Source organism: Trachemys scripta, chromosome 7 (assembly GCF_013100865.1).
Source record: "Trachemys scripta elegans isolate TJP31775 chromosome 7, CAS_Tse_1.0, whole genome shotgun sequence".
In the NCBI taxonomy this organism is placed as follows: domain Eukaryota; kingdom Metazoa; phylum Chordata; order Testudines; family Emydidae; genus Trachemys; species Trachemys scripta.
This window is the reverse complement of record NC_048304.1, coordinates 110,388,736-110,414,109: the sequence shown is the minus strand read 5'-3', so window position 1 is coordinate 110,414,109 and position 25,374 is coordinate 110,388,736. Positions and strand designations below refer to the sequence as shown.

At 43.3% G+C, this 25,374-nt stretch overlaps 1 protein-coding gene across 1 annotated transcript in view; it reads left to right on the top strand.

Moving 5' to 3' along the window:
* Positions 1-25,374, top strand: part of GRK5 (G protein-coupled receptor kinase 5) — a 234,569-nt gene that overhangs the window by 93,327 nt on the left and 115,868 nt on the right. Inside the window, exon 2 of the mRNA XM_034775048.1 lies at positions 6,938-7,033. Within this exon, the coding sequence (XP_034630939.1) occupies positions 6,938-7,033 (96 nt within the window). The remainder of the gene's footprint in view (positions 1-6,937; positions 7,034-25,374) is intronic.

Genomic DNA, 25,374 nt, shown 5'->3' with positions numbered 1-25,374 from the left:
CTATGCCAGACAGCAGTTTCTCTGCTTCCTCACAGGTCCTGAATTTTTAGTGTTGTTCATGATCAGCTCAGCAGCAGAGCTTGCTTTGTGGGGGGACCTGAGCTGTGGAACTCTCTGCCACATGAAGTCAGTCTGAATCCCTCATTGGCTGCTTTTAATCCATATTTGAGGTCCATTCATTGCAGCCAATTTCTTTCGCCACTTTTGGGGCCATTAAGTTGTTCTGAATAATTTTTTCCCCCCCCGTAGAGTGTGTTAACTGGAGTGTGTGGTTTGCCTGAGGGCAGGTTTGCCAGAGCCTTTGAGGGTTTCAGTTGGTGTCTACTTGGGCAGGTTGTTCTTTAATGTTTTGTATTTTAAATGTGTGTTGTTTAATTGCAGCTGAGTAGGCACCATATTCAGCTCTTCAGAGAGATTCTTATATGGTGCTGTGAATGAGTGAGCCCCTGCCTAGTGGTTAGAGTCTGTGGCGGCAGCCCCATCTAGTGATGGGGAAACCTAGGCCCTCCCACTTCACTGGGTTCCAACCCAGGGCTCCCTTGGGCACCCACTACCTGCAGTCAGGGGTGCTGGAACAACTTGCATAGTGGGGATGCTGAGAGCCATTGAATCAAACGGTAAACCCTGTATATGATGGAAACCACTTCAAGCCGGGGAGTGCGGCAGCACCCCTAGTTCCAGCACCTCTGCCTGCAGTCCAGCTAACTCTCCCTGGGTCTCTTTCTACCGCTCTGTCCCTGCTTCGGGTATGTTGTGGCTTGTGGTTCTTGCAACCCAGCCTATGGGCCTCTGGAGGCTAGAGACTCCTGGCTTCATGGAGCAGCCCTCCTCCTGGGGATATCCTCCTAACATAGTCCTTCCGCAACAGCGAGTGCCTGTCTGTCTCTTTCCACCTGCCCTCCTGCTGGGCCGCAGCACCTCCTTTTTAAGTCCCTCCTCCCACTGCAGCATGCCCATATGCCTGCCAGGCTGGGGCCTCCCAGGCCCAGAGTTGTTCCTGAACCCCACCCCACCCCCCTCCAGTGTGAGAGTACACTGGAGAGGTCAAACCAAACAAGGAGCAATGATCTCAAGTTGCAGTGGGGGAGGTCTAGGTTGGATATTAGGAAAAACTATTTCACTAGGAGGGTCGTGAAGCACTGGAATGGGTTACCTAGGGAGGTGGTGGTATCTCCTTCCTTAGAGGTTTTTAAGGTCTGGCTTGACAAAGCCCTGGCTGGGATGCTATAGTTGGTGTTGGTCCTGCTTTGAGGGGGGTTGGGCTAGATGACCTCCTGAGGACTCTTCCAACCCTAATCTTCTGTGATTCTATGAAATACAAATGAGTATATATAAAGTGTACTAAGTAAATATTTACACCCTGATGGAATAAATCATCAGGTCTTAACAAATCAGACCACAATACCACCCAAAGTTCAGTCTTTTTGGTCTATTTATTCATTATTTCAAAATAGATAAAATCTGCTAGGCCGCTGGTTCAAACCAACCCATCTCTGTCACAACAAGAAATCGTTGCTATGTAGTGGCTGTTCAGCAGCTCATGTGAAACAAGTTGGTTGCCTCAGTCCAGTCTGTTGCCAAGTTGAAAGGTGTCTACATCACTGGTAGTACCCCAATTGGCAGTGACGGAAGAAAGGCCAATGATTAAATGGGCATGGAGACAATATCCCCTCTGCTGCACTAGATATATCTTCTGGGGGCTGTGATGGTAAACGTCCATGTATTACAGTGATGGGGACCATATAATTAGCCAGGTGGGATTAAGGGCAGTTCCTAGTCCTAAATGTTTTGTATGTATGTTTTTATTTAACATACATACAGAGAAAAGAGGTAGATTTGCCATAAGGGATCTGAATATCTGACACTAAAAAGGCCATGTATTTTTTCAGTAACTTTTGCACAGAGAAAATACTTTTGCCTGTAGGACTGGATGGCATAATGAAAAATTAGCTTCACTCCTCGGTATGCCGGTCATTACGTGAATGCCCAGTAACAGCACTGAAATTTCACACTGTTATTGGCATTTCACCTTGTATTGCCATCATCAAACTGAGGTTTCAAATCAGCCACCCCACACCCTCATGATAAAACTAGCATATAAAACACAGCAGGTTTGTCAGGTTTTGCTAAGAAAAGCTGCCTTGAAGATTGCAGATCGTCCTGGCCTGAGTAGACAGCGTAAAGACAGGAATCAAGGCAAGTGAAAAGCCTTTACTTGTGCAACCTGCACAATTACCAAACTATTCAGAGAAACCTTCCCTTTTAGCTTTTAACTCTGCCAGACAATTTACCCTGTCTCAGCTGTCTCAGTGCATTATGTCCTTCAAACACCCTAGAATTACATTTGGAGCCAGCAAGTGCTGCTGGCTCCATGAGAGAGGCTGAGAGCCGAAAGGTCAGGTAGATTAAAGCAGTTGATCAGCATCTTTAACATAAAGACGTCACAGGCAAAATAGTAACACCACGTTGCATTTAGCTAAGAGCAAATCATTCATCAGAGGAGGCTGCTGCTTTTTATAGGATGGGCACAGAAGAGAAAAGAACTCACTGGCTATACCGTGCATCAGTCACAGTTGTAACTAGGGACCTAGAAGCCCTTCCCAGATTGTGATGCAAATTAATGTCAAAAATGCATCATCCATTTTGTCTGTAGCAATATATATTTTAAATCAAATGCATTTTAAAAGTCCTTCTGCCCCATCATGGTCAGGTTCCCCCCCAACACAATATTGAAACTGATATTTCAGGTGGAGAGTTGCTTTATAATGTACTGCACTGATTTGTGCTGCTACAGTTGAAAGCACATCTTGAGAATTTCTGTGAAGATGACTTTAAAAAAAGAATGATTGATCCTAAAATGTTTGGCCCATTTGTTCTCAGTGGTGTATCTGGTGTATTTTATCATAGCTCCATTGTTTACTCCACCTAAGGATCTGCCCCCACAACTAGCTAATAAATATTTATATAGTGCAATAAATTCCCATGGAGATATACCATCATAGAGTTGGACACTCAAAAGTTTACAATCTACAGTAAACAAGGCAAACAAACACAAGACCAGGCATGAGGCAGTTGTTCAGGGAAGAGAGTGAAATCAAAATTATCAGTGGTTAGAAGGAGGAAAACATTCCTGGAATAAGTGATTTTTGCAATGGGGTCTGAAGAGGAAGAGAGAGAAGATGTTTAGCAGGCAGGAAATGGGAGATATGCAAGCACCAGGGACAAACAAATGAAGTGACTCTAGGAGGACATGGTTAGAGTGATAGAAAATGAACATTTCTTTAGCAACAGCCTTTTGGATGGACTGGAGAGGGAAGAGCTGAGAAAGAAGGGTAGAAAGGAGAGTATTACAATAACTAAATTCCTATCAATAAAGAGTTTAAAGTCTAATTTAAGGCAAGAACATAACAACGGCCACACTGGGTCAGACCAAAGGTCCATCTTGCCTAGTATTCTGTCTTCCAACAATGGTCAATGCCAGGTGCTTCAGAGGCAATGAACAGAACAGGTAATCATCAAGTGATCCATCCCCTGTCGCCCATTCTCAACTTCTTGCAAACAGAGGCTAGGGACACCATCCCTGCCCATCTGACTAATAGCCATTGGTGGACCTATCCTCCATGAACTTATCAAGTTTTTTTTTTTTTTTTAACCCTGTTATAGTCTTGGCCTTCACAGCATCCTCTGACAAAGAGTTCCACAGGTTGACTGTGCTTTGTGTGAAGAAATACTTCCTTTTGTTTGTTTTAAACCTGATGCCTATTGATTTCATTTGGTGACCCCTAGCTCTTGTGTTATGAGAAGGAGTAAACAACACTTCCTTAGATACTTTCTCCACTCTAGTCATGATTTTATAGACCTCTATCATATTCCCCCTTAGTCGTCTCTTTTCCAAGCTGAAAAGTCAGTCTTGTTAATCTCTCCTCATATGGAAGTTGTTCCATACCCTACTAATTTTTGTTGCCCTTTTCTGTGCCTCTTCCAATTCCAATATATCTTTTTTGAGATGGGGCAACCAGATCTACACATGGTATTCAAGATGTGGGCGTACCAAGCCCTTAAACGACAAAGCCATTAGTCACAGAGGCAAGAGAATAGAGAAGTGAGTTAGTCATGATTCAGAAAGAACTCCCCTCTATCCCATATTGTGGAAAGGTTGTATTTACATGATCAGAAGTGCCCCAAATACTCCATGATTTTTGCAAAACTTCCAAAGTTTTCAAGCTTCCCATGTAATATTCTGTTACCTGTTGAATCAACACCCCTTATTTAGTCAGCAAAATCATGTAGTATCCACCATACTCTCAATCTACGATTGCGTCTCTCCCAGCTCACTAACAATGAACTTGGCTCTGAATTAGTCACTCGACGTGTCATGGCATCTAAAGTAGAATTATGTGAATCAGATTTTGTGTGCAGAGACTGAATCACAATAAATACAGCACTGGGGGAAATCTCAGAAAAAACAGCTGGGGTTTCAGATTTAGAAGAATATTCATTCTCCGTGATTGCACAGCCTGTCTAATTGGGATAGACATGTGGCAGGAACTGTAATGAGAGTGAAACCCTCCTCATCACATTCCTATACCCTTTGTTATTGCTGAGGTGGAAACTTTTATTTACACCTTTTTTTTTTTTACACCCGTTGTTTCCTGTGGTGGGGTGTAATCATGGGGAAAGAAGAAGGTGAAAAAGAGAGAGAGAAAAGTTAGAATTAAAAATGCCGGGACAGAGAAAGAAAAAGAGAGCCAGTATTAAAATACCCTCAGTAGACTGAGCTAGTCTAGATGTGAGAAATTATTTAGCATTACACTACAAGACAATAATTACAGCACATTTGGCTTCATTATGTTTCCCTGCACTGAAATGAGTGAGCCCATAGGTCCTACAACCTCTGGAGATCCCAGTAAGAAGCAGAGCTCTACTAAAGATGCTCTAGAGAAGACTCTTAGCGCCTAAGAGAGAATGTGACCTAAAATCATTTGGGTACTGATTGTCCAAAACCTCATCTGATTGATTCCTGGACAGATGGCACAATTGCCATTTTGCCTTGCCCTAAATTCTGGTAGGACTCTGTTTCCCCAGCCCATGCATTCTTTGTCCTCAGATCTTGGATTCAAAAAAATCTGATTGTAGACATCATTCCAGTGCAGGTCCGTTGGTGGAATCTGTAGTGTAGAGAATGCTCAGGAGGATCAGGTATTGTTACTACTGTGTCAAAACTGAAAAGCAAGGTGAGCGGGGAATGTAGGAAGGCAAGAGGTGGAGGGAAGGCAGGAGGAGGATGTAATTAGGTGGAGCTGTGGGGAAAAAGAGATGAAAAGGGGAGGGGAGCACAGAAACTAGAGAGGTGGGAGGAGACATTGTTAAACATGCTCACGAGAGAGATTGTTCAGAGAAGGCAGGGATGCCAGCAGTGGAGTCCGTAAAGGTGATTTGGGGGGCAGGTCTCTGGTGGGGATGTGGGAGAGATAGTGGCCCACGCTCACCCCTGGGGCTTGTCTGCACGGGGACATTCAGGCAAATTAAGGCGAATTAACTAAAGCCGTGAAGTTAAAGCACATAGTGCATTTAATCCCCGTGTGGATGCACTCATTCAGAAGCAAAGTGGTCTTTCAGTGAACAAAGGTCTCTCTACTTCTGAATGAGAGCATCCACACAGGAGGGGATTAACGTCACAGCTTTCCTTAATTTGTCTCAGCTCCCGGAGTAGAGAAACCTTGGGTGATTTCGTTCAACCTGGAGCTTTAGCAGCAGTGCTCGGAAGGCTTTAGTAACTCACCCAAGACTGGTCTCAGTGGGAGCAGAGGCGGCAGCCTGCATAGACCCATGGTACTTTGACTCCGGCTGGGGCTGCAGAGGCAGAATTCTGAGCAACTTGTACCCCATGGGCTCAGGGCTTTAGGAACTTCCCAGATTTCAGGCAGCTCAGTGTGGGGAGTGCCACAAACAGCCCACACTCGCCCGCAGAGTCCTGGCTCTTCATCCTCAGTGGGGATCTATTTTTTTGTGATGAAGTGATGTATGAAAAAATATTGTATTATTTTCTATATAAACGGTTGTCGCTCACTTTTGAGACCCTCTGATGAAAACATTTATTGTTATTGTCTTGCAGTCGACACTTTAAAATGGTATTTAGCAGCAATACAGGCTTCAGATTAATTCCAAACTACCTCTTTATTTTTTGCAATGAGAACAATTGGGCCCAAAGGAAAGGTGAGGGGGGTGAGGGGAGGAGCAAAGGAAAGAAAGACAAAAAAGATAAGAAAAGAATCTCTGCTTTGTATACTTGGGTGAATTGACTGAATTTTTTCTTGTTTCTTTTTTTTTTCTTTAAAATGAATACTAACCCTACGCAGTAAGCAGTGATCCATGAGTGTAACTCCTAAAGGCAATGCCACTTTGAGTTTATGGCTGTATGTGGTGGGGGACAGGAGGTGTTGAATTTTGACCTCCAGATCCAAGCCTTCCTTAGATATGGGGCTTGGGTCAGATTCAAAACCGGAAGGGGCCTGTTATTCAGATGTGCCTCAGATGAAGTCTAAGGTGGTGGAAACTTCAGACGAATGTCTGATTGTTATGAATTCACTTTGGGTTGAAATGCCACGAGAACAGCTCAGTTCAGCACTCTCAAACTTGTTGGTCTTGTCTGGGGCTCAGACTGAACTCTAGGCTTCAGTAATCCAGGTCTGGATCCAAACATTGCCTCCTTGACCTATCTCTGCCAATACAATTTTCAAATATCAGTGTAGCCTGGGCCTTTTTCTAACACAACACTGACTCTGACTGCCGCTCTTACAGAGCTGCGATACTCAAAAGGTGTTTATGGGGGCTGTGACTGTGCTAACAGGTCTGAGTGAGAGGACAGCCCAGGTGTGGATTGGGCATGGCACTGAAAAAGATTATAATCCTGACATCTCTTCTCCTTCTTCTGCAGGGGGTGGAGGAAAGCGCAAAGGCAAAAGCAAAAAGTGGAAGGAAATCTTGAAATTCCCTCACATTAGCCTGTGTGAAGATCTCCGAAGAACAATAGGTAAGAGGCCTATTCTGTTTTAGAAACATTGCAGAAACAAAGTACATATTCTCCACACGTGAGCGGCTTCCGTTTAGCTCCTGTAACTTCACTGTGCAAATGATGCGTTTTTCTGTGTCTGAAGGAGGCATTATAAACGAACTTTGGTGTTATGGGCATAAGACGCACGGACCATGACAACAGGTGCCTTTGCAAGGCAGAGGACAAAGGCCATGGCCCTCTGGTTGTGTGTGCAGGCTCTGGCAGCCAAAGGGGACTTGCGTTTACAAGGTGGATCTCCATTAGACAATTCAGGATACATGTAACAGATGCTTGGTTGGTCCATACGGGGGCCAACATTGTGCATAACAGGCTCTACCGAGTGGAAATGGATCCTTTACTGTATCACCCGACATTGCCTTGAAAGAAGTAGCCTTATATCAGGGAGTCAGAGACTTGGTAAAAGCAAAGAGCCTTTCAGTGTTGTTCGACATTAATAATTTAGTTTATTCTGGAGGTAATATGCAAATAGTAAACACTTCGTACAGCCAGGCAGACTCGCTCAGCAGTAGCCATCCAGCATTCATGTCACAGCACTTTTAGATAGGTCTTGTAAAACTTTTTTTTTTAATTACTTCAATATTTTTTTCACATCCATAAAACAAAGGTTTGGCATTGGAGTTTCCAGTTGCTGTTTCCACAGAGAATAATCTCTCCTGCTCACGTCTGGAAATTTTCTTGACTGCATTGTTACTGAGCAATGTTAATGGGTATATCCTTGTAAATTGCTGCTGGAAAACATGATGTTACCGTTCCTGCAATAAGGGGTTAACTTTAGCTAGCGAAACTCCTATTTTCCCCCTCTGACGTAAATCCAGACACTGGCAATGAATAAACGAAAGGCGAGAAATTGTAACAACTGAGATAGCAAATACCATAATTCGTCTGACTTCAGTGGCACTCATGGGACTTGACCAATGTGCTATAGCATGATTTACACTCCAGATTTGCCGAGTATTTATGCAGGGAAAATATGTGGAAAGTTATGAAACTGTTTTCATGGTCTCCTCCAGCAAATTTCACTTCCCTCACTATGTGGTTGAAGGGAGCTAAAGAAGGGCAATGGACATAAAAAAAAAAAAAATAGCCCCTCTTCCAGTTCGTGGACAACCTTGGAACAATTTCTGAAGGTATGGAACCTGCTGGGAGCAAGGGGGACTTAATTCCATGTGCAAATGACAATATATTATCTCTGCTATTCAATTAACCTTGGCTCCTGAAGGGGAAAACTGTACAGCATGAGACTTCCTGCTGCAGAGAAACACACAATACCCTTCAAGGAAGATCGTTAAAAAATTCAATCTGTCTCAACTCTTATTGTTTCTGAAATATTATATGGGTGTCATTTCTGACATTTATTTGTGGCAGTTCCCTCCTAAAATTTGTTTTCTTTGTATCTTTTTATTAATGGACCAGAAAAAAAATGCCTGCAGAAAGTTTCCCTTGGGGCGAAGTGGTCAGATGTGGCTTTGCTGCAAAGATTATTTGTTGATTAAAAATTATAGTGATTGATGCATTTTTGGTACAGATGGAAATAAAAAGAAGTCCAGATCCTGCCACCCTTATTCCTGTTGAGTAGCACTTTACACATTGATTTTAATAAGACTACAGAAGGACTTAGGCACTACTCAGCATGAGTACCGGTATATCACAGTCTGGCCCTAAGCCTAATATATGCCTGTTTAAGTTACTGAGGATGAAGATTGGATGGAGCAGTTCTTTTGGCTCTGTACTACTTAGTTTTATACAATTTTATGAGATCTTTAAAATGGATTTTTGGAAAAGATCTCGCATTCCACATGACAACCTATTTCCAAATCACAGGTCCAATCCTGCAACCTTTCCACAGATGAAAAACCTCATTGACTTTAGTGGGTCTAATTGCATGAGGATCAGTTGCAGGGTCAGGCTCTTGAAATGGAAAAAAACCCAGCCCTACATGTGACAGGCCACTGTGACAGGTCCTGTCACAGTGGCGCAGTCGAACAGGATCTGTGCACAGCTGATTGCTTTGAGATCCTGGTAGTGATTTTAAGTGAGTTTTAAGCATGTCTGGCTCAACAAGGCAGTGTTCTGGAGTCCCAAGCTGGCAGGGAAAACGGGCTCAGAGATAATTCCAGCATGTCAGGTGATAGTCCCAAGGGGCTCTCTGTGACCAAACCTGTAACACTGTGTGTGTGTGTGTGTGTGTGTGTGTGTGTGTGTGTGTGTGTGTAAAAATGTCTACCTTTCAGTGTGAAAACTTTTATTCTTCTGCACCCCACTAAGGTGTATTGAAAAGAGACTGTGTCTAAAAAGTGCAGTGTGAAAAGAAATCTGTGAAAAACAGGAAGGCTGAAATAAACCAAGGGTCTGCAACCTGTGTTGACACAATTATGAGTCAGTTCATACCTTTTGGTTCTCTCTGTGTTTACAGGAGACTCTGTGTTTGACTATCCATCATCTGGTGTCTTACTGAAAGACTTGCTTAATAACTCCTTCCCCCCCCCCACTTCTTCTCAGATACAAATATCTAAATTTCAGTGAGTAGCAATGTTTTTTTGATAAATCAACAAACAATGGGAACATCTTTACGAAAGTGCCATTTAGCCAAGAAGCCATTTCTTGGGTCAGATGTCAAAACAGCCTTTATTTATTTATTTTATTTATTTATTATTTACTGTTACTATTTTATTTCGTCCTAAGTACAGAGCGCCTCTATCAGGAAACTCTCTGGCCTGCATTGTGTGCTAATTACACGGGCAAGTGGAACAGCAGGGCTGTTCAGAATGATGCAACAGTAATGCCTTTACATGCTCTGAATGGGGCTAGTATATTTATTATGAATGGCTAATGTATGTTTCTGTTTGCAACCCTCTTCATGAGACCAAAATAAGGAGAAGCAAATTGCATTAAAACAACTAGCATTTCCAAGAGGAGTCTGATGTATTAGTTTCCCTTTCAGTGGATGAAAACATATAGTTCAGACATTCACAACAATGAATCCTATTACAGATACTATTTGTAAATTATATACTACTATTTTTATAACCTGCAGAGAATAGCTTAGCAAAACAGAGGCGTTTTTAGGGGAAATTAGCTACATGCATCTTTAAAAAGCCCTGTTTTGACAAATGTAAGTATTTACAAGTTATTAATGGCACTAACAGGATAGTTAGACGGCTACAAATACAGGAACATTTAAGAAAAAGCCCTAATTTTGAAGGCTGGAGTGCCTTTTTGATGATAAAAGATTGTTAATGTCGGCAAATATTTATGAATGACGCAAAAGGTTCTGTGGGTTAAAAGTGTGGAATTTTTATTTATTTTGCTCAGACTCATTCTGTGCTTTATTCTTTCATAAAAAACTGCTTGGGTGAAAGAGTTGATTATTCTGATCTTTGGCAAATTTTCTTTCGTAACTGTCCAAAAGCTATATAATAAATCAAGATTTTTACCCAGAGATTGAAGTTTATGGGGACGCTGTGCCACAGAATGCGTCTGCTGTTTGTTATGTTACACTGATTTGTTGCATTACACCAGATTGGCTGTCAAAAATTTTAGCTTGTGGCATACTAGATTTATTGCAAAAACTTTAACTCCTTCAGTAAAGAGGATTCTTGTCATGGATTATAGGCAATAAGAACGCTAAGTCTGGTGTTTTTATCTTGTTTCGGCTTTAGACTTAGAGAGGTTTATAATCAAAAGGATCAACACTAACTTTGCTTTACCACGTGTAATGCTTGTTTTAAACAATAATTATAATTCTTCCCCTTGCAGTTAACCTGTTGCAAGTCATACGTGTCCATCTTGGTCAGGGTAAAATTAACTTTGAACTTTTTTTTGGCAGGGATGAGTTCAGTGTTGTTAAAAATACTCTTCTCTGTGTAAGAGATGTTGCAGGCAGGATGAATAGAGTAAATTGGTCCAAATTCAAACCATATAATTCACAGTCTGGCTTTTTTGTGAAAGTTAGTTTTAAAAAAAAAAAAAGTCCATGCTTTTTTTTAAACATGATCAGGACCTTCAGATGAGTGACCTTTTCAGATATTTTGGCTTTTATGAGTCTTAATGAAGTTCTATTAACAATTCTGTGATGCCTTCACTCCAAAGATCTCAAAGCACTTTAGAAATATATTCATGAATGAAACCTCGTTAAACTCTGTGAGGAAGGGAAGTATTATTACACTTGCTTTATAGATGGGGAACCTGTGGTAGAGAGGCTTGCCCAAGGTTGCTGAGCAATAAGTCAGTGCAGAGGCAGGAATAGACTCCACATCACATATGTTTCAACTACCACACCATCCTTCTGGTTTTTGCTGTCATAAGAATCATCATCATAAGAAATGCAAGTGTCCCTATATCACTTCCTACCCCCACTCTCCTGCCCACTGTGCACCTTCAACCTGGTTTTATGGGTCTTTAAGGATGAAAGGGCAATTTAGTCTGCATGGTCAATTTTACCATTGGCCAACTCTGCCAGTCAATTGCTATGTGGACAACTCATAGACTTTAAGGTCAGAAGGGACCATTATGATCATCTAGTCTGACCTCCTGCACAACGCAGGCCACAGAATCTCATCCACCCACTCCTGTAACAATCCCCTAACCTAAGTCTGAGTTATTGAAGTCCTCAAATCGTGGTTTAAAGACCTCAAGGTGCAGAGAATCCTCCAGCAAGTGACCCGTGCCCCATGCTGCAGAGGAAAGCAAAAAACCTCCAGGGCCTCTGCCAATCTGCCCTGGAGGAAAATTCCTTCCCGACCCCAAATATGGCGATCAGCTAAACCCTGAGCATGTGGGCAAGACTCACCAGCCAGCACCCAGGAAAGAATTCTCTGTAGTAACTCAGATCCCACCCTATCTAGTGTCCATCACAGGCCATTGGGCATATTTACTGCTAATAATCAAAGATCAATTCCTCTCTGGGAACTGCACTGAGCCCAGCAACTCATTTTGTATAAGCTACTAACCAGCTACAAGATAGTACCCACTTTCAGTCACTACAATTCATGGCCTGGATCCTGCAATCCGATCCACATGGGGAGACCCTATGCCCCTGCTCTGGCTTGGGTGTAAAGTTCCATGCAGATCAAATTGCAGGACCAGAGTCTTAGTTAGTTATCTCAGACACTTTCTGTTGAATGACTTAAGTAACCAACCAACATTGTGAAAACTGCACATTTTACAATCAAATACACAATTCAGAAACGGAGCATTTGAGTGTAAAATTAACTCTTTGTGAGCATTGGTGTTCACAGAGCTCCAATACTGAAATGGTCACAGAAATAGTGTACAAAAAGGTTGCAAACTGGGACTGGCTTTTTGTTCTGTGGTGGTACAGAGGTCCTGGTCCATAACGTGGGCTCCTAGGCACTATGGTAATAGAAATAAATAATAATCAGTTACTTTCAAATCTAATCATAGTCATGTCCATTTTTTTCCTCTCAACTATTTCTTTAATTCAAATGTTCATAATGACTGAAGACAAAGGTAAAGAGTTGGAACTGTCTTTCCATTTTGAATGCTTAGGAAATGCATGATTTTTATGATCATTTTATAAAATTAGTGCTCAAATATTATAAGTAGGGCTAGCCTAACATTTTCCATCAAAACTATATTTTGATGGAAAATTGAGTCTTTGACTAAACAAAATTTTTCCGAGTAAGGTTCTGCTTTGCTTGAAAATTTTCAGTTTTTGGTTTGGTTTTCTTTTCAGCAAATCAAAATTTTCCATTGAAAATGTCTATGATATTTTTTATTTTCGTCAAAACGTTCCATAGGGGCTGTGGAATGGGGAGGAATATTTTCTGATCAGCTCTAATTACAAGATTGAAGTTTTGTGATAAACAAGACAAACCAGAAAATATGGTAACATTTACAATAGCTCTGCCCCAGGCCTGCAAACATGGAGGCATACACTTAACTTCACACGTGACCAGTCCCTCTGATGCCAGTGGTTTCCTCATGTGCTTATATTTGAGCATGATTGTAAGTGCTTGCAGGATTGAGGACTTAAATACTTCTGTGTGTGATTTGGTTTCCACTGGATTTGGTGAAGCTCTTTGGATAAAAGGCGCTATGTAGGTAATAAATACTACAGAATAATCAGACAATTATTGAATTGGCTGAAACCGCTATACCCAAAGAATTAAAAAAAAAAAAAAAAGACTTTCCTCCACATCACTTCAGACCTAAGTTGCAAACACTTATAAACATGTAATTTTACTCACATGAGTAGTCCCGTTGAATTCAGTTGACGTCAACTGGGACTTCATCTTAGTAGCCCTATGCCCCATGTGGAAGTATCTGTAGATTCAGGCCCTGAGGTAGCTAAAGGATGTGTTTTACTCAGCCATGGTATAATCAATGAACAGGGCTGGACTTACACCTTGAGCACTCCTCGGCGCAGAGCTCCGGGGTCCCCATGCTAACTGCAGCGGCTTGGAGCTCCTAACTGCTGCAAGTGGTGGGGGTATCCCACCACTTTTAACTTTTAGGCACCCCCACAGACCTCCCAGTGCCCACATGCACAGCCCCACTACAACTTCCCAGCGCCCCAACACACAGACCTCCCCCACTGCCCAGCACCCCCACAAACACTGTACTGCCCTGCTCTCTCGACCCCCTCACTGCCCAGAGCCCCCCCAGAACCCTCTCCATCAGAGACCCACTCTCCCAAGCCCTGCCCCTGGCTGCACTCAGTGGCCTCACTGGGAGGTGACTTTGTCCACCAGGCTGAGCGAGGAGCAGCAGGGCTGCATGGGGCCATCTCCCCCTCAGCTGGTCCCTCCCCTGCCGGGACCCGGGAGTGGCAAAATTTGGATTTTTAGCCACCCCTAGAATGCTGGCGCCCCTAGGCATGAGCCTACTGTGCCTAATGGGAAATCCGGCCCTGGCAATGAACATACTGTGAACTTCCTGCCTGTCATGACAGGTAATTGAGAATCCCACACAATGATCTACCATGTTGAGTTGTCCTTTCTGGAAGAACCACATCCAAAAGGCTGAATGTCTGGGCTAGCAGTTTTGCATGGCAAGATAATACGGTGGTGAAGGCGAGGCAGCCAGTTATGCCCAACTCCCCATCTTCGAAGGCTTGCTTAGAACAACTCTTGTTTACTTGCTGGTAGAGTCCTTGGAGATTTACTGCGTCTCTTAACCCAGCTGGTGACATCATTCTCATGGCAACTGCGTCTAGTGCCATGGGTATGAATCTTACTCTTGTTCACTTCCTGCTTGAATTGAAATCCTGCCCTACCGCCCCCGTCTTGCATGAGAAGGTTTCCACTGCAACACTCAGCATGGAAAAAGAGGAGTCTGTGGATGAGTGAATCAAAATTGGAGAAAGTGCTAAAAGCCTCTGAAAGGATTTATTGCTTTGGAAAAAGTTATGTAGATTTATAGATTTCATTAATACCGAAAAGTGAAACTGATTTATTTCTAAATAAGAAATGAAGATCGGCCCTTTCTCGTCCTCCAGGGCCCTTTCCTTCAGTCCCCACCATCAGGTTTATTCCTTCTTCTACACTCAGAACAGCCTCCCCCCTTCCATGAGTTGAATGTTCTGCCCTACTTCTTCCAAGAAGCTTCCTACGTGGGTCTTGCCCCCAGCACCATCCCCATAGCACTTTCTCAGGTTTGACATGTAATTCCATGTCGTGCACTCGCCCACTTTGGATTATAAACTCTTCAGGGCAAGAGCCTTGCCCCGTGCTCTCTCTGCTTCCAGCACTTGAAATGATACTGCTTAAGCTTGGATGTTATTGTTTGTTCATAAACCCATCTCTGGTGTAGTTCCTTTATTTAAAATCCTTCAGACTCGCATATCATTGTTCCATAAACAGACGTCTTTAATGTTCTAATGACGGACAAACCGAGCAATGTTTGGTGCCCTTGCAGGATTAGCTGTATGCAGCTTAAGGCAATGGGTGAAACTGTGAAGCGTTTTTTTGTAATTTTTTTTTAATACCATCACAGAAAGTATGTGAAAAACAAGCTGTTTTATGCATCTATTGAGACTCAAGACTAACACTGGGAGAACAGTCTGCTTGCAGGCTGCCTGCACTTGACAGCTTCCAGGACTGTAAGGGGACACAGGGGAAATGAGTTTAAATGATCTCAGCCCACATTCTGTTTACAGAATTTATTTCACAAGACTTAATCCATTAAGCATTACCTTGGCAATGGCAACCCAGCAAGAAACCAAGAAAGCCGTTGCTGTTTCCCCTAAAGGGCAGCAATGAATCCCCTTCTCGCTATCCTGTAATGCTTAGGAGACCACATTGACCCAGTGTCATTCTATATAAAACCCCAAAACCCAGAGATACTATCGCTAAAACCCTTTTTTGTGGACAAAAGTGCGTTTTGTGCAATTAATTCTTGCCCACAAATTAAAAAGAAAAATGCCACAATGCACATTGAGTTTCCAAAAACTATCAGAGTAATAGGCAGAAAGGGATCTAGAAGAAAATATATCCTTTAAGAGATGCCTCTTATCTATCACTGAAAATAGAAATTAGATATTGTGAGCTGCAGGGTTTGTCATTATCTTATTGGGTAATATGAGTCATTAACACTAATTAATACTTGTGCAGAGCTTTGAAATTGTAAAGTGCTATCTAAGTTCTCAGTGTTCGTGTTAAGTATTATTACCTAATTGGTAAGAAAAAATTCTTTAAAATTGAGTTAGCATATGCTGGTTTTAGGGAGCGAGAAGGGGGGCTGAATTTATGCTCAAATCCTACTCTTGTGCCCACTGAAGTCAATCGGAATTTTTCCACTGATACCACTGAAGGAAAGTAGCAGGACAGAGGAAGCCAACTGTGAGCAGTTAGGGCCTGTTCCAGCTCCACTGAGGTCAATGGCAAAATCCCCTTTACCTTAAATGGTGCTGGATCAGACTCTTATAATTTTTAAAAATAAAATTGAAATACAATTCAATTATGAAAAGTCATTGTGAATTGAAAAGTCAAAACAAAACTTTTTAGCTTTTCTGGATTTTTTTTTTTTTTTTTACCTGACTGAAACAATTTGGTGAATTTGACACACATTTGCAAAATGTCATAGACCCAAACCTGCAATTTTTTTGATGGAAAAGTTTTGTTTGAAAAGTCTTGCCCAGCTCTATTCAGGGTAGCTCTTCTGGAATAACTCTATTAGGGTACATCTACACTACAGCGGGGAGTCGATTTAAGATACGCAAATTCAGCTACGTGAATAGCGTAGCTGAATTCGACATATTGCAGCCGACTTACCCCGTTGTGAGGACGGCGGCAAAATCGACTTCTGCCGCTTTTTGTCGGCGCTTACTACCACCTCCGCTGGTGGAGTTAGAGCGCCGATTTGGGGATCGATTGTCGCGTCCCGACGGGACGCGATAAATCGATCCCCGAGAGGTCGATTTCTACCCACCGATTCAGGCGGGTAGTATAGACCAGACCTAAGTTTCACTTTACAAGTGGATTAAGTTAAGCCAGAAAAAGACAATTTTATTCCAGAATAAGAGTGTCTACACATAGGGAGTTATTCCAGAATAGCTGTTCTGCTTAAGGGCAGGTCTTCGCTACAGGGGAGGGGGGTCGATTTAAGATACGCAAATTCAGCTACGCAAACAGTCGGCTTCGCAGCCGACTTACCCCGCTGTAGGGACGGCGGCAAAATCGACCTCTGCGGCTTCCCGTCGATGGCACTTACTCCCACCTCCGCTGGTGGAGTAAGAGCGTTGATTCGGGGATCGATTGTCGCGTCCCGGTGGGACGTGATAAATCGATCCCCGAGAGGTCGATTTCTACCCACCGATTCAGGCGGGCAGTGTAGACCTAGCCTTATACTCACGCGCCATCTTATTCTGGAATAGATGCTGATTATTATTTTTATTAGTATTATCTAATTAATTTCTCTGAAATACTCCCCTATTTTACATACACACACAAATAGATAATAGAACTGCTGAGAACTTTGTGTTGAAACACTTTTTCAGTAAAAAATGCCTTTTCATTTGATATGTATATTTTCGTAGAAAACATACATTTCAGTCAAAATGTTCCTTTTTTGACAAAAAACTGAAAATAGAAAGATTTTTCATTCCCCCCTCTCCTCCCCCCCATTTCCAGTGGGAAAAAGGGAAGAATGGGAAGAGAAAGCAGAAAAGAAACACAACCAATTTGTTGTTTAGTTTTTCAAAAACTGAAATTTTTTTTACAGACTTTTTCAGTTTTTTTAGTGAAACAAAAACTGACAGTCTTGTCAAACTATATAGTGTGTGTTTGTTTTGGTTGAAATTTATTTTTGAAAATATAACAGTTTTGAGCATCTTTAATATATAATAAATCATATTAACATTTTTATTATTAAACTTGTAGCACTTCCTGACGCTGAGCTCTCTATTCGGCACAAAGACACTAGATCTAATTTTCAATTACACTTACCCCTTTACGCCATCCTGCCAGGGTAAAGGGACCTTAAAGTGAATATAAATATAATACATATTATTAAATGTAGAGCCATTTAAAATTAATAAATATGTAAATAATAAAAATAATTTATACCTACTTTGAGGCCTCTTCACAATGGGGGGATAGCTCAGTGGTTTGAGCATTGGCCTGCTAAACCCAAGGTTGTGATTTCAATCCTTGAGGAGGCCACTTAGGGATCTGGGGCAAAAATCAGTACTTGGTCCTGCTAGTGAAGGCAGGGGGCTGGACTCAATGACATTGCAAGGTCCCTTCTTGGACATAGGTATATCTCCATATATTATAAGAAGGAGGGTAAAGGGACCTTTAGTGTAAATGAAAATCTGGCCCATTATGTTCCGATGGTTCCCAATTTCTAGTCTTACAAGGGGAAGAGAAGTATGAGATTTTTATGGTGAACCTACAATGACATGCTCTTCAATTATTTGCTATGACCCTGTTTTTAAGAAGTGATGAAAACAAACTGATTTGGGGGATATTAAATACTGGATTTTTCCATCATTTGGCCTAACTGTACTAAAGAATTTTTGTGGAATGGGACTACATCTACCTCAATCAGGACAATTATTCACAGATTCTACTTATTTTTCAAATAGTAATTTAAGATGCTATTTTGAAAACTTATTGGAACTGATAATAAAGATATTGCTTTTAATGCACTGTCGATTAAAACATGAGAATTGGAATTAAAAGGCACTCTCAGTAATAGAGTGTGGGTCAAGTAAAAGGAGGTTCAGATCCAAATATTACTTCTTGATCGCATTCCTGATTACACCAATACTTTTCTGACTAATAGTTGTTGGTTACACCAATTATTTCATGTTTTATAGCTTCTGAGACATGTACAATAAACATGTTCCCCACCTCAACTTGCTTACAGTTTAGATAAAGACATGACAAGACAAGTGAAGATGAAAACGGAAGGCTATAGGGAGGGGGACCAGGCTACTGAAGCACACAAGCAGAACGAAGCTGTGCTAACACAAATTACAAGAAGTTAAAAATTACTTAGACTAGTTAGATATCTTCAAGTTACCAGGGCCTGATGAAATGCATCCTAGAATACTCAAGGAGCTGACTGAGGAGATATCTGAGCCACTAGCAATTATCTTTGAAAAGTCAGAAGACGGGAGACATTCCAGAAGACTGGAAAAGGGCAAATGTAGTGCCCATCTATAAAAAGGAAAATAAGGACAACCCGGGAAATTACAGACCAGTAAACTTAACTTCTGTACCTGGAAAGATAATGAAGCAAATAATTAAGCAATCAATTTGCAAACATCTAGAAGATAATAAGGTGGTAAGTTTCAGCATGGATTTGTCAAAAACAAATTGTGTCAAAACAACCTGATATCTTTCTTTGACAAGGTAACAAGCCTTGTGAATAGGAGGGAAGTGGTAGACGTGGTATATCTTGACTTTAGTAAAGCTTTTGATACAGTCTCGCATGACCTTCTTGTAAACAAACTAGGGAAATGCAACCTAGATGGAGCTACTATAAGGTGGGTGCATAACTCTCTGCTTCAAGGTGTCAGCAGAAGTTAGTCCAAAGCCAGAGCCTTTCCTGCAGGTTAAAAGATGCTCATTTAGGCTGAAATCCATGTGAGAGGAGAGAGGCTGCTCAAAGCCCTGTATAGCACTCAGGCCCTGCAGGGAAGCTGCCGGTGGAAGGGTCACAGAGGGAGGCCTTTGCTCCCTCTGTTTGCCGTTGAGGGTTTCTCTGCTCCAGGCCCACGTAATCATAGAGATTTGGGAAAGGACTGGCCAGGGTGGAGGCATTCAGGCCAAGACATTTACCATTACACTGAGCCAGAGCCCCGCTTTGCACAAGGCATTAGGGCCAAACTTCTATCCATTATTCAAGGCCCAAACCTGGCCCTACTGGGGCAGGGTGCCCTGAGCTGAGACCAGGGGATGAATTTCACCCTTTGCTCCTTAGCAAAGCTGATACTTGGGCTTTGTGCAGGAAAAGTGAATACCATCCATATAATTAATTACTAAGCGTCTGTACTGTGCTTTGAACTTGTAAAAGGCTCTATAAATGCTCAGCATACGTAGTGATATCTGTAAGATACTGGCTTCTCTTCTCATTCAATTTGTCAGCAGTTGTAAACGCATCACTGTCCATGAAAAGAGATCTATGTTGGTAATTCCTCTGTCCTTTACTAACGATTTTCACCAACTCTCTTGCTCAATGTTAGGTAATGATTAATTAAAATCATACAGAAAGCTATGTCCTGTGTTGAAAGTAGCTGCAGGTGTCCTTAGAATGATGCAGATCCAAATAGTGTCTTATCTGAAAGTAATAGGTGGTATTCTGCCATAGCATTTTCCCTTCCTGCAGCCAGCTAGCATCTCTCTAACAAGTCCCCAGACCTGGCTGCTCTCAGGGTTTCACTTGTTGAGGCGTAGGAATAAAGAAAAAAAGTCACTCTTGTCAACCACCCACTCACAACATGTGGCCCAAACGTGTACTCTGGGAAGAACCAGAAACCTCCTTGTTTGAATTCTTGCAGTCAGATGCTACTGAGAGTTCAAATCCAGCTTCCATGTGTAAGACATGGAACATCTAGACTATAAAACTAGAAAGCAAATGTACCACTTCTCCTTTTTTTCTTAATGTATGTAAATTTAAGTTCCAGTGACAGATGGTGAACTGACAGCCCTGGGGACAGAAATCCTCTATTTATCCACTAAACAGGTACAGCCCAGCTTCGCTGCCATGCCATTGTTTCTCAGCCCTGGAAAGCCCATAGTTTAGAGCGAGAGAGAGAGAATATATCAGCTCCCATGACCATTCAGTTGTTGGCCTCTTGTCTGAGATTGCAAGGTGGCAGTTGTGATGCTGATTTTTGTGCAGTATACTTGCCAATTGCCAACCCAAGTTGCTACACAAGTGCCATGCCAGTATGTTGTTCATATTCTTTTTTTAATCTCCCAGTCTCTTAAATAATCCAGTTTTCCAGCTGTTTCTGTCCCCCCCCACCCCAGTAAACTCATATAAGAAACACATTTTTAAATAGAAAATGAAACCCAGAAAGATGAATTTTCAGTCTGCCCTAGCAGTCTGGAAGGTAAAGTTCTGCAGTAGAGCTGACATTTACTTTCCTAGTTCTCATGAGTTGAATCTATTATTTGTGGAGACAGAAGGAAAGGGTTTATTATGGGGAGCGGGGGGGAACCAAAACCCAAATTCATTTTCCAGCTGAAATCAGTTTCAAAGCTTGTGGAATGCTTTAATTAAACATGTGTCCCTGAAAGAGGTAAAATGGTATAGGACCTCAGCAAGCAACTTGGCAGCTCCCTAATACAGTATTCATAGTTAAAGTCTCTCAGGGAAAACTGAGCTGCCTTTTTAAAGAGATTTTTTTTAGCCCTCGTTTACAGTAGGAATGTAATTAAAGAACGCTGTGAAGGCCATGTAAGTGAGCAGCTCATACACGCAGAGATTAAATTCCAATATTCTGTTTGGGGTAATCTGCTGACTTGTGTTAAAAGCCTTCTGTGTTAAAGTCATCTGAAAAAAACCATTCCCAGCAACATCCAGTAAGACAAGCTGCTTTCTCTGGATTCTGGTACATGGTAATAGTTTAATATAAATATAGCAGGAAACAGACAAAACTGAAAGTATAATTTACTTTAAATGGCATCAATACAAAATGGTGATTTCTTTTAAGGAGTTAGAAGGCAAAGGGAACAACATTAACTATTTTTAACTAATCTCTTTGGAACAAGCTCTTAAAGAAGTTATTTTTCTCTTTTCCTGTTCTTTCTTTACAAGATCTAAGTTTCCTGGTAGCATGTTTTTTGTTGTTGTTGTTTTTTTTTTTAATTTGAACTGTGCTTTATTCAGAGAGATTTAAGATTGAATCAGTGCTACTTTGCTTATCAGGCTATTGAAATACTCTATTATCCAGCCCATCAACAAAGTCAAAAAGAGTTTTTGTCTTTAGATTTATTAAAATATGTCCATCCTGCACCCTGGGTGCATTTACACAATATTGGTAAAATCTATATGTATTGGACCAGTGTGCCCAAATTGAAAATCTTCCAGCCTCCCTGCAGCTAAGAATTTCCCACTGCAATTTCACAACCTCTCAAACTTCTCCACCCCACAAAGCCTGGGAAAACAGATGGGCCTTGCACCATGATCTGAAGGTCACAGAATCCAGGCTCTGGTGGATCAAGTGAGGATGTACATTCCAGAGTTGAGGATCCTTTCACTGAGAATACTCTACAACTAACCCCCTTCTGTTTAAACCACTGGGCTGGAGCACAGATTATTGCAGCTGACATGGGATGGTGCAGGGAGAAGGTAACCAAAAATCTCAAATCATTTTGGGCTTTATCTGTCAGTGGCTGAAACTCCACCTGGAAGTTGCATGTTAGCTAGTGCACATCGCAGAGCCCTGTGTAATGTGCTGAGGAGGAAACCCAGCAAGAGTGCTCCATTCTACACCAGCTACCAGTGCTCAATGGTTTGAAAGTGGCGTCCCATGTAGAGAGCATCCCTGTAATCTAGTCTGAAGGTGGCAAAGGAATGGGTCACCATGGCAAGGTCCATATAAATGTAACCCTTCTGCCCATCTAAGTTGGCAGCAACAAGGGCCGGGTTCCGTTGCAATAACACAATGCAAAACCGGCTCAAGCCCCCACTCAGTGACCTGGGACAATTACATACCACCCCTTGGGCGCCTCTAGGAGGCAATACTTCCCCTCTCGCAAACACGGAGTCTGAGTGTAACAGAAAATGTTTAATAACATGAGGTAAATGGCATCAGCATTAAATTGGAAAAACACCACAAAGAGGATTCATAACACAAATCATGAGCAAAAAACCCACCCCAGCAAGTTGGGCTGTGTCCTTTCCCTTGGGTTCTTGAAACCAGCAACCCAAGGATCCCCAAAGTCCCAAAAATCCAACAACCCCCCAAAGTCTCTGTCCCTGGTCAGTGCAGCCCCAGAGTTCGGGGGGGAGGGGGCACGCAGGGTGTTAAGGGGCACCTTACGTGATCCGAGGCCGATGGGGTTCCGCCACAGCCTTCACCACGAGCTGCTCCACTCCACCAGCTGTCCCATGAGCTGCTCCCGCCGTCCCACGAACTGCTCTGGCAGCTGCTCCACTCTGCTCCGCTCACTGACCTGTGAGCCGCTCAGCTCTGCTCCACTTCAGCCGTCCCTTGGGCCGCTCCCACAAGGCTCCGCTCTGCTCTGCTCCTCCAGCCACTCCGCTCCGCTCCACTCACCGACCTGTGAGTCGCTCAGCTCCACTCCAACCGTCCCGCAAGGCTCCACTCTGCTAGCTGCTCCGCCAGCCGCTTAGCCATATATCTTCAGGCTCCACTAGTTAACACAGCCTCAGTGATCTCAGCTCTTTTGTGATTTCAGCTCTTAGCAATTTCAGCTCATAGTAGGGGAGCCCCGATGCTAGTGCACCATTGGCCCAAAGTGAATTCAGCTCAGCAGTCTGTAACTAGACTTCTAATGGAATCAAAGTTAGCTCTGATATTCAACAGTGGAGAGAGGAGGTAGTGCAATTGGTGTTTCAACCCCTCAGAGAGGGGCCCATACCACCCGATACAAATACCTGTCCCATCCTCTCTCTATTCACTGGGTTTTGTAACCCATGCCCCTTGTCAAGCAAGTGCTACTTAGGTAATGGTGAAGGACTCACTCAGTCCTTCTGTCATACAACAGTTTCACTGGCCTGGATTCACAGAATCAGGGTAACAAAACTTTATTCTTCCTGCCCCAATAACAGAGAAACTGGGGATCCCACACCAGCCAAAGTAACCACTTTGAGTTGCTGTTGTTTCATGCCAGGTGAGTGGGTGTGCCTATGCAAACAAGATCAGCCCCTGGAGTTCTTTTCCACACTCACCATAATTCACCACCAGATGTCAGGGTAGAGCTCATCCTGACTCTGCTTACATAAAAAACCCCCATAGTCACAACTTTGTCAATTGCGTATGGTAAAAAGCACTCCTAGTAACCTCTTCTTCCTGGACCTCCAAGAACAGCTGGAGATCCAACAGGACGCACAACTCATGAATCGGAGTGACAAACTTTTACCTCGTTCAGGGGGCAATGACAAACACTGCCGTTTTTTCCAGTTGCTTCTGCCACACTGGTAATAACTGTTTTATGTATGTTGAATAAGCCAGCTTTCATCTGTGTTCTAGGCTCTGATAGGCACTAGGTATGTCACGAGGCCACTCTGAATTTATTGGATGAAATGAAAATTTAGAGCTCGGAGACATGCGCATGCTGAAGACACCATAGGGCATACCCTTAACTAACCAGAATGTGTATGATGCATAGGAATGGTGCCAAGACATAGCTCAGCGGAACCCTCAGTGTAGAAGAGTAGAAGAGTAATTGCCCAATACTATCCTCTGGGTTGTATCCCAAAGGAAGGAGCCTCCATAGTACAGTTTGGACTAGAACCAAACTGAGTGGGGTCAAAGAAGTCTGGGGACTCCAGGTACCAAGCTATGACTATGGTAAAATGTCACGGTCCCGAGTACTGGATGGCTCAGTGGATTGGTAATCGGAAACAAAATCTTTCAACTTTCACTTCTCAGTCACTGGGTTGAATCTGGCTTAGGCTGTGGTTTGGTGATTAACAGTGAGGGCCATCATGTAAGCATGGCATGAAATGGACAAAATCCAAAGCACCATCATAATTGACACAGAACTGGTCCCCTTAGCGTCCGTCTCAGTAGGGGCCTAGGACTGCATGTTCCCCAGGAGCAGAGCTGTTTTCTCACACCTAGAAAATGAAAGGCAGGAGCATTAGCAGAGCAGAATGGGAGGCTTGCACTGTTTTTAGCTGTGCTGTACCTGCTCTTTGGATAAACAGAAGACTTCATTTTCAAGGAGTGCCCTTCACCAGCACTACATCTTTATGAATGACTATGTAGGTCATCTGTGGAATTACAATCCTCTAGTGTCATATTAAACTGTAGCATGTGCCCATATAGACTTCAGAACAGATATTAGAGAAAACTCTTAAAGGGCACTGAAGACATAGTGTCAGACATGTCCTTGTTAGCAGGGCCGGCTCTAGGATTTTTGCCGTCCTAAGCAAAAACAATTTTGGCTGCCCCCCCCCCCCCCCCCCCCGCCTCAACTTCGCCCCTTCCCCAAATCCCCAGCCCTGCCTCCTCCCCCCAGGCTCTCAAGCCTAGGAGGGAGGGAGGGAGAGGGAGAAGCAACGCGTGCGCCGCGGCCACTCAGGGTCTCCCCCTCCCTCCCGGGTTTGAGAGCCTGGGAGGGAGGGCGAGCAGCAGCAGCGGAGGTGAGCTAGGGCGGCCGGGGCACATTTTTCGGGGCGGCATTCTGGCGCCGGCCATGCCGCCCCAAAAAATGTGCCACCCCAAGCACCAGCTTGTTTTGCTAGTGCCTAGAGCCGGCCCTGCTTGTTAGTAATGGTGCACTGTAGAAGTTCCCCTCCCCCAAACCCACTTGTTACCTATTCATATACATAGGGAAAGAGTGGGAGCCATAGGTTAAAAAAAAAAAATGCAGTCAATATAGTTAGGGTTACCATATGTCCGGATTTTCCCGGACATGTCCGGCTTTTTGGGACTCAAATCCCCGTCCGGGGGGAAATCCCAAAAAGCCGAACATGTCCAGGAAAATCCTGGGCCAGGGGCTGGCCCGGGGCCGGCTGGTGCGCCGAGCAGGCAGTGCCGGGCGGCCGGGGGTGCGCCGGGCCGGCGGGGACCGGCGGTGCGCCGGGCGGCTGGAGAGTGTGGGGTGCGCCGGGCAGCCGAGGGCCGCCGGTGCCGGGGGGTGCCGGGCCGCCGGTGCTGGGTGGCTGGGGAGTGCCCCAGGCCGCCCAGC